The sequence below is a fragment of the Hordeum vulgare genome, chromosome 4H (genome assembly GCF_904849725.1).
Source record: "Hordeum vulgare subsp. vulgare chromosome 4H, MorexV3_pseudomolecules_assembly, whole genome shotgun sequence".
In the NCBI taxonomy this organism is placed as follows: domain Eukaryota; kingdom Viridiplantae; phylum Streptophyta; class Magnoliopsida; order Poales; family Poaceae; genus Hordeum; species Hordeum vulgare.
In genome coordinates, this window is record NC_058521.1 from 490,226,128 (window position 1) to 490,235,715 (window position 9,588).

Sequence of the window (9,588 nt, forward strand, 5' to 3'; positions counted from 1 at the left end):
TTCCAAGAACAATATACATGGGCCGTGTATTATATTGCATGTCAACTTATGCATTATACGGGTGAATGAGAAGAAGGAACATGTTCCATTGATATCAATGAAGTAGGAAATGCCCCCACAGAGTATAAGCGAGAAAGACTCCAAACTAGATGGAGGGACGGCATTCGCTCCTAGCTCCACCCCACAATTGATGCTTTCATAACTAGTGTTCATCTTTTTTTGTATGATAATGCAACGGGAATTGACTTGGATCTAAAAGGAAAACAATTAGAAGTCCCTTTTACTATTATTAGTGGTGATTCCATTTTCCCGGTTGCCTTTGCTAAAGCTTGGACTTTTCGCTTGAAGAATACAAATGCGTCGTACATAAACACAAGTAAATGGTTGTGCTATTTCTCATGGGACCAATTTCGAAATTAAGCCTGTTCAGGCTTCAAATTTGTGAAAATGGCAAAAAAGGATGAGCCATGGTGGTTTCGTTTCAGTTGGAGGAGTGATGAGATGACATGAATATTTGTCCCGTCCAAAAAAAATACTCCATCTGTCTCAAAATAACTGTCTCAATTTTGTACTAGCTCTAGTACAAAATTGTACTAAGCTTAAGACATTTATTTTGGGACGGAGGGAGTATAAGATAATGTGGATACTGAGGCACCTGCCTCTGTGGAACATCATTGATGAAAGATGCAAACGAAGGAGCATAATAAGAGCGTGTGTGGTTTTCCCGATTTTTTTGCCAGTGGAGTGCGCATATGTCATGGAGGGCCCCTTCCACTGGCGGCAAAAGTATCTCCCCTCCCAGGAGCCATCCGCCCCCCCCTACAAATACCCCCGCCCCTCTCCCCGGTTTCTTATCGTGTGTGGTGTGGCATCCCAAGATCGATCACATCCCAGCCGAAGCGAGCGCGAGAGCGAGCGGAGCCCCTCTCCCTCCCTCTCGGCGCTCAGCAGAGCCAAAGCACGAGTTAGAGTCTACCGAGCTTATCCCCCCGCCGTCCGCCTCCGCCTCCGCCTCTCGTTTCCTTCACAGTTCACACACACACACTATCAGCTGTCACCCAGTCAGTCGGCCGGTCAAGCCCAGCCGCCCCCTTGCTTCCTCTGTCTCCCTGCTCCTGCTCTGCTCTCCCCAACCCCAGTCACCACCAGGTTAATATAAACGCACGTACCCAAAGCCCAGCTAGCGAGCGCCTTCACACGCACCACTGTACCCCTACTATCCTGCCTTTTGGTGTGACGCTACCTGCGACGAGTCGAGGCATGGCACTCACGGCGTTCGAGACCGCGGAGCAGCGCCTGCCGTGCCGCGTCGAGCAGGCCGACGCAGGCGGCAAGGTGGTGGTCGCTGCTGCCGAGCAGGCCGTGCCGCCGCAGGAGGCGGACCGCGGCGGCCGTCTCGAGAGGGACGACATATGGAACATGATCCAGTCGCAGAAGCCGCCCGCGGCCCCGGCGCCGAGGCAGGCGCCGTACGTGCCCGCGCCCGTGCGCCGCTCCTCCAGCCTGCTCACCCAGAAGAGCCTGGAGATCTGCACCGAGAGCCTCGGCTCCGAGACTGGCTCCGATGGCTTCTCCGACGCCGATGGCGCCGCCGACCGCTCCTGCCCGGGCTCCGACGATGACGGCGCCAACGGGGTGGCCGCGCCCGCCATGCCGCCCCGCGCGTTCCCGCCGCCGCTGCCGTCCCTGGCGCGCCGCACTGTGGGGTCGCTGCAGATGAGGCAGCACCGCCGCGACGGCCGCCTGGTCGTCGAGGCCGTCCCCGTGCTGTCCAACACCCTGTTCCGCGCGCAGCGCCGTGGCGGGCGCCTGCTCCTCTCCTTCGCCGACACCGCCGCCCCCGCCGAGGACGAGGGGAAGAACCACGCCCAGGAGACCGATCAGCAGCAGGCCGACGAGCGAACCCACGAGGAGGAGGAGGAGGAGGAGGAGGGGGAGGAGGTCCAGGTCGTGGACAGAGGCACCATCGTCGAGGTCAAGGTCAGCACGCAGCCCCAGGCGCACAGCAGTGGAGCGCGGGTGCACCGCTCCTCGCTCGTCATCAACAAGTTCGTCGGCGCCGAGCCCGTCAACGCCTCCGAGATCAATGACGCCGCTGCTGTGCCGCCGCAGCAGCCACCCAAGCCTGCGAGCAGTTCGGCAGCCGCTGCCTTGGCCGCAGCTCCGGCCCTAAGCGCGACTGCGACACTGCCGGAAGATGACGACGGCACTGCTGCCACGCCCTGCGAGGGCAAGGTGCTGATGACGACGAGGAGGCGGCGGAGCAAGCAGGAGCTCCTCAACCACATGCGCCGGTGCGGCCAGCTGAGCGGGCAGCTCTTCATTTGGGAGCCGCGCGTCGCCACCTCCTCCTGAGCCCATCGTCGTCCCGCACGACGCGCCGCCGCCGCCTCCTGATTCCGTCCGACTCCATGCCTCGAGGAGGGCCCTGTTTGTTTGTAGCCGTTGCTGCTGCCTGGTGTAACGTAAGCGTGCGTAATATTGATGTCTGTGTTAGTAGTAAGTGATTTGATAATCACGTGATTGGCTTAGCCGTACGAGCGAGCGAGAGCGAGAGTAGATTGCTTTGGTTTATCCCCGTGCCTCCGCGCACGTGTTGTATCTACTTGCGTGCTATCTACTAGTGGTCATAATTTAAGATAAACAAGAATGTTTGTGTGATTCTATGTTTCTAATGAACAAACTTCATCCATTAAACAAGGACGGCATAATATATCGAAAATTGAACAAAACAGAATAATAAAAATTACTTCATCTGTAAAGAAATATATGAACGTTTAGATCTTTACAGAGGAGTACCATTTTGTCCCGTTCCTTCTACACCAGCCCGAATCGGCTGTACCGAACCAAACGAAGATCAAAATGACGAATACAACACACATGTAGATAAGGAACACGACTCAACATTGGAATAGCTTGGGCCGAAAGTCGTCAAGCAGTCTTGGGCTCAATCAATCAGTAGGGGAGAAACCAATATCTCTTCATTCTTTCATAGAATGATAGAAAGCAAGGTTGTATGATTTTTGACGAAAAAAGGACAAGGTCGTTCAGTTAATGCCAAAGATGCGATCGGGAGGAGGCTCTGTTGATGGCGGTGGCATGGAGAGACGACAACAGTGGTGATTAAAGTGGTGGCAGTGTTACAATGATGGAATCTAAAAGTTGACTTGGGGGCATCAAATAGGATGACTAGGATACTCATATGCAGAAGGAATTGAGGTGGATGTTACGAAATGGGAGATCGGGTGCAAGTAATACTTACTAAAGTTGAGGAAGAACTATGACAAAGTTGTGGTTTTTATCCCGAGAGAAGAAGTGGACACATAGACACATTCTTTGTGTCCATCACCCCCCTTACGCAGTGTGGATAATCGTCTCGGATGGCCTTAATGGTGAGTTCATTGTTAGGTGACGTGGCTTCAAGGTGAGAATGGCGGTGAGTGGAAGTTCTTGATGCCAGCGAGCTCGGCTGGGCTAGTGGTGGTGTCTTGAGGCTAGAGGAGAGGCAAAGGAGGAGGAGAGTGGGGGGAGGCATGAGGGGGAACAACAAAGAAAGAAGCGACATCCACCCTTGATTAGAGAGAGAGAGAGAGAGAGAGAGAGAGAGAGAGAGAGAGAGAGAGAGAGAGAGAGAGAGAGGGAGAGAGAGAGGGAGGGAGAGGGGGAGGGAGGGAGGGAGAGAGAGGAGAGGAGAGGGAGGGAGGGAGGGAGAGAGTTTGGTCATGCACGAGTTTAGAGTTTGGTTGGGTCTTAGTCTATGCCAACACGATCTACTTGTCAAGTAGGCACTAACATCATACGTGTACCCATGCATTCTATTTTTGTTGCATGGACTAAACGATAGATTTAAGTAGGTGTACCCCCTAACCCCAAAAGTTGTGGTTGTGTGAGAAAATTAACAAAAGTTGTGGCCTTTCATAACCTCATAATAGTTATAGTTTTGTGATACACACTAAAAAGGATAATATTGTGACGCCCTCCGTTTAATTGTACGCTAATCATACACGCAAATAGGTACGATCAAACTCAAGGACTCACGGAAAGATATCACAACACAACTCTAGACACAAATAAAACAATATCAGCTTCATACTACAAGCCAGGGGCCTCGAGGGCTAGAATACGGAAGCTCGATAAACACACGAGTCAGCGAAAGCAACAATATCTGAGTAGAGACATAAAACATGGGGGTGCCTTAGAGAAGGCTAGCACAAAAGATACAACGATCGAATGAGGCGAGGCCTCCCGCCTGGGAACCTCCTAACTACTCCTGGTCTTCAGCGGCCTCCACGTAGTAGTAGGCACCGTCGGGGTAGCAGTCGTCGTCGGCAGGGACCTCCATCTCGTGGGCTCCATCATCTGGTCGCAGCAACGGATCAAGGGGCAAAGGGGGAGCAAAGCAACAGTGAGTACTCATCAAAAGTACTCGCAAGTCTTATATCAGAACTATTCTAAGTATGCATCAGTATCAAAGAAGGGGGGTGGTTGATATGTGGACTGACTGCAGCAATGCGAGAATAGAGAGAGAAGGCCTAATCCTACCGAAGACTAGCATCTACAAGGTCTTGCAGCAATAGACGAGAGTAGAGCAAGGTAACACATTTAATAGTTATATTGTTGCAGCAATTATTAATGTGAGGTCACGCCGAGAGATCCTCCCTCGACTCCCTGCAAGGAAGCAATCCCGGGGCAACTAATTCCAGTTAAGTAACAGTTGTAGTTCTATAAGATCAGGGCACAACTCCGAGTCGTCCTATAACCGTGGACACAACTCTCCGAATAGTTAATTTTCATCCCTACAGGGGTGCACCAAGTTTCCCGTCACGCCCGATAACACTCTAGCCGGACACACTTTTCTGGGTCATGCCCGACCTCAGAATATCGACACGTCGCAGCCCCACCTAAGACTCAACAGAGAGGCCAGCCCACCGGTCCAACTCCTAAGCACAAAGGGTTCGTGGGCCCACTTTCCCTCTGCGCTCCTGCACGATGCGAGGGCGGTCGATGTCAGTCCTAGCACCCCTTAATACAAGAGCGACGCATCTCGGGACTACTCGGGCGCGGGCCGCTACATCGCTGACGTCTGAAGAGCTTCGGCTGATACCGCGACGTCGAGTACCCTAATTCTTCCCGCGTAGCCGGTTAGTGCGAAAAGGTCTCCAACCAACCCAGATCAAATACCCAAATCCATTATCATTTTAATTAGGTCATCGACACAAACTCGCGGGAATCCACCCGCCTAACAACTAATCACCAATGATCCCAGTAACATGGTCGAGTAACTTTGTGGTTGTAACATCGGGGGGAATCCGAGGTATCACCCTCGTTGGTTTCTGAACAATGTATTCGTCAAGGTGGACCTAGAGGAATCTCCCACGAGGGTCCCACACTTGAGAGGTTGCACGACAGAGGCAACGTCGGGAATGATGAAAGAGGAATCACCCTCGATAACCACGACCGACTAGCTGTACTACAGAGATATCATCATGAGTACTTCGCGAGGTGTCACCGTCGGTACCCGATAGTAGCTCTGTAGCGTCGTACAACTAAGGAGGGTGTAAGTGCTGTGTCGGATCTGGCTCGTCGATGAGGGATCAAGATTTGAAAACAAAGCGGGGCAAGTGAAATAAGGGGTGTCAGAGGGGTTGACTGCTCCACCTATACTAAACAGATTAAAAGTACACGTACTGAAAGTGGCAGTTCATCAAAAACAGGCTATGCATCAGATATAGGAGCTAACTACAAGAGTAGCAAAATTCTAATGCAAAAAGGAGGAAAAAAGACATAGGCGATATAGGGATGATTGATACGTCTCCAACGTATCTATAATTTTTGATGGTTTCATGCTATTATCCTGTCAAACTTTGAATGTTTTGTATGCCTTTTATATCTTTTTTGGGACTAACTTATTAACTCAATGCCAAGTGTCAGTTCCTGTTTTTTCCATATTTTTGACCCCTTTCAAAGGAGGATTTTAAACGGAGTCCAAACGGAATAAAACTTCCAAAAAGATTTTTTCCGAAACAGAAGAAGGTCGGGAAGCCTAAGAATTAGGACAGGGGCCCACCAGGGACCCCACAAGCCCCCTAGCCACGGCCAGGGGGGGGGGGGCGCCTCCCAGGCTTGTGGGCTCCCTCGGCCACCTTTGCCCTAGGTCTTCCACCTATATATTCCCTAAAATCCTAGAAAAAATTAGGAGATCATCGAAAGTACTTTTCCGCCGCCGCAAGCTTGTGTCTCCGCAAGATCCCGTCTAGGGCACGTTCTGGTGCCCTGCCGGAGGGGGGATTCAAATACGGAGGGCTTCTTCATCAACACCATGACCTCTCCGATGATGCGTGAGTAGTTCACCACAGACCTACGGGTCCATAGTTAGTAGCTAGATGGCTTCTTCTCTCTCTTGGATCTTCAATTCAAAGTTCTCCATGATCTTCATGGAGATCTATCTGATGTAATCTTCTTTTGTGGTGTGTTTGTCGAGATCCGATGAATTGTGGATTTATGATCAGATTATCTATGAATCTTATTTGAGTTTCTTCTGATCTTTTATATGCATGATTTCATATCCTTGTAATTCTCTTCGAGTTGTGGGTTGTGTTTGGCCAGCTTGATCTATGATTCTTGCAATGGGAGAAGTGCTTGGTTTTGGGTTCATACCGTGCGATGACCTCACCCAGTGACAGAAGGGGTAGCGAGGCACGCATCGTATTGTTGCCATCAAGGGTAAAAAGATGGGGGTTTCATCATTGGTTTGAGTTTATCCCTCTACATCATGTCATCTTTCTTAAGGCATTACTCTGTTCGTCATGAACTCAATACACTAGATGCATGTTGGATAGCGGTCGATGTGTGGAGTAATAGTTGTAGATGCAGAAAGTATCGGTCTACTTGTCTCGGACGTGATGCCTATATGTATGATCATTGCCTTAGATATTGTCATGACTTTGTGCCGTTCTATCAATTGCTCGACAGTAATTTGTTCACCCACCGTAATATTTGCTATTTTGAGAGAAGCCTCTAGTGAACACTATGGCCCCCGGGTCTACTCCACACCATATTTTCAGCCTTCCTCTTTTTCTTCGTTGCACTTTCTGACTTCAGATCTCACTTTGCAATCAATCTTGAAGGGATTGACAACCCCTTTATAGCGTTGGGTGCAAGCTCTTTTGTGTTTGTGCAGGTACTCTGGACTTGACGAGATTCTCCTACTGGATTGATACCTTGGTTCTCAAACTGAGGGAAATACTTACTGCTCCTGTGCTGCACCACCCTTTCCTCTTCAAGGAAAAAACCAACGCAAGCCCAGCCTCCGTCAACGTGTCAATCTCTGGCGCTGTTGTCTGTTGCCGTAGCAATGATCAAGGGGGTTTGCTTGCCTTGTTGCTATGCGGCAAAGGTCTGGTCATCACGAGGGTAGGTGTACCCGGCAGCAGCGTCAGTCTCGGGGTCTACCGGTAAGAAGAGGGAGGGGGGGGGGGGGAGAAACAATAAATAATAGCAACATGTGCAACACTAAGCATGACATGGCAATATGCAGACTAGGCATGAGCTAACGCAGTAACATCCATCATAGACGGGTCGGAAGAATATCTGATGACATTTTCCGGGTCTCGGGCTACTACCGGTCAGATGAAAAACGATGGAGAAGTTCCACGTTTGCTATGCTAGGGACGCGTGACACACGAATGGGCCGTGTGGAGCCTCCCTATCATAGACAGTGGGGGTGTTGGCCCCACCGGTAAGTGGCATTGGCCACATACACACAAAACACACATACAAATATTGTATTCTTTTTACATACATGCATATATACCCAATACATACACACATACATACATGATACATACATACTTATAATACATTCATAATACATTTTTCACTTTTTCTTTTCTCTGCTAACTCTCATCTCCAACCTGTGTGCTAACATGGAACTCTCAACAAAGAGAGAGAGGATGCAATCTCCACCTCCTCCTACCGGAGCCTAACGACGTCGGAACGCGGCGACGATCACCGAAATGGAACCGGGAGAGGGAGTGGGGCGTTCTCACTCACGTTGTAGGGTGGCGGGTTCAGCAAGGCTCGATGGAGCCGTTGAGGAGGAGGACGGGGAAGCCAGCGGTGCGGTGCGGTCGGTGAAGGTCGCCGGAGGGCCGGCCGGCGAGGAGGAGGGTCCGGCCGGAGGCGCCGGCATAGTCCCGGTGCGGCCCGACGCGGGGACGGCGCGGGGCGACGGCGGGAGGAGGAGGAGGCGCCGAGGGGGGAGGTGGTGGAGTGGCGCCGGCTGGAGGGAGTGGGAGGCAGGGAGGCGGTGAGGTGAGGGGGTCGCTGGAGGGGAGGGGCCGCCGGTGCGGGGCTCCGGTCGATGGGGGTGTAGCGAGGCGCGAGGGAGAGATGGGGCATGGTGGAGGAGAGCCACGGTAGGGGAGGGAGGCCGGCGCGGCGTGGGAGTGTTGGGTGGGGGTGTGAGGCGTGGTGGAGGAGGGAGGTTGAGCGACAGGGATCACGGGAGGGAGCGAGGGAGGCCGAGGGCGGTAGGTGGGGCGCCCTCGCGGTTGGTGGGGGGTGACGAGGGGGCGTGGTAGGTGGGATCTGACGAGGGGGGGTTTCCCCTCGTCCTCGCGACGGCGTGTAGGGAGAGAGTGGGAGGCGCGCAGGGGGCCCCCTAGGGTTTGCCGTGGGGGCTTCATACCCCGTGGCAGGTTGGGCCGGTAGGTGGCCGGCTGGGCCACTTGGCCCAGTTCGGCGAGGTTTTGTTTTGTTTTGTTTGCTTTATTATTATTATTATATATTCTTTTTTTAATTACTTTCTTTTATTTATTTATTTTTTGTTTTATAGTTTCTCTTTTAAATATATAGGGTTTATAAACAATTTCAAAAATGCCCGATTCTCAAATATAATTTATTAGGGAATTTTTATAATTCGTCCAAAAATATTGTTTTTGAATTCAAAATTTTTATCGCTTGACTTAGTTTTAAAATCTGAATTTGACTCGGTTTCGACTAACACGAGATCAACGATACAATTTATGATGACGTGGCGTTCATTGCATAGATTTACTGTAGCTTAATTACATCCAACACTGTAGCAAAAGCTGAGGATGTCACAACTCTCCGCTACTAATAAGAATTCCCGTCCCGAGAATTAAGAGGTAGAAGGAAAGAGCTCGGGGTATTCATCAGGAAGATGATCCTCGCGTTCCCAAGTGGCTTCATCTTCAGAATGATTTGACCACTGCACTTTAAGGAACTTGGTGACTTTGCGACGAGTCTTACGTTCAGCTTGGTCGAGAATGCGGACCGGATGCTCTTTATAAGAGAGGTCTTGTTGCATCTCAAGCATATCATGATCCACTGCTCGAATAGGATCCTTGAAGCAGCGGCGGAGCTGCAAAACATGGAAGACATCGTGAACCTAAGAAAGGTTCGCCGACAGTTCCAATTGATAAGCCACTCTTCCATGCCTTTCTAGAACAGTGAAAGGACCAATATAGCGATGAGCTAACTTGCCGTTGATCCCAAAATGATGTGCACCTCTCATTGGTGTGACACGAAGATAAGCCTTTTCGCCAGGTTGATAGACCATATATT

General features: G+C 51.0%; 1 protein-coding gene across 1 annotated transcript; it reads left to right on the forward strand.

Moving 5' to 3' along the window:
* Positions 1-859: 859 nt before the first annotated feature.
* Positions 860-2,661, forward strand: LOC123449099 (protein FANTASTIC FOUR 1-like). The gene has a single exon (XM_045126186.1). It carries the CDS (start codon positions 1,261-1,263, stop codon positions 2,353-2,355), a length of 1,095 nt encoding a protein of 364 aa, XP_044982121.1. The 5' UTR covers positions 860-1,260; the 3' UTR covers positions 2,356-2,661.
* The last annotated feature ends 6,927 nt before the right edge of the window (positions 2,662-9,588 follow it).

Bases quoted from the DNA above. Each gene is read 5' to 3' on its own strand.
- LOC123449099 (XM_045126186.1), top strand. From the start codon at position 1,261: ATGGCACTCACGGCGTTCGAGACCGCGGAGCAGCGCCTGCCGTGCCGC.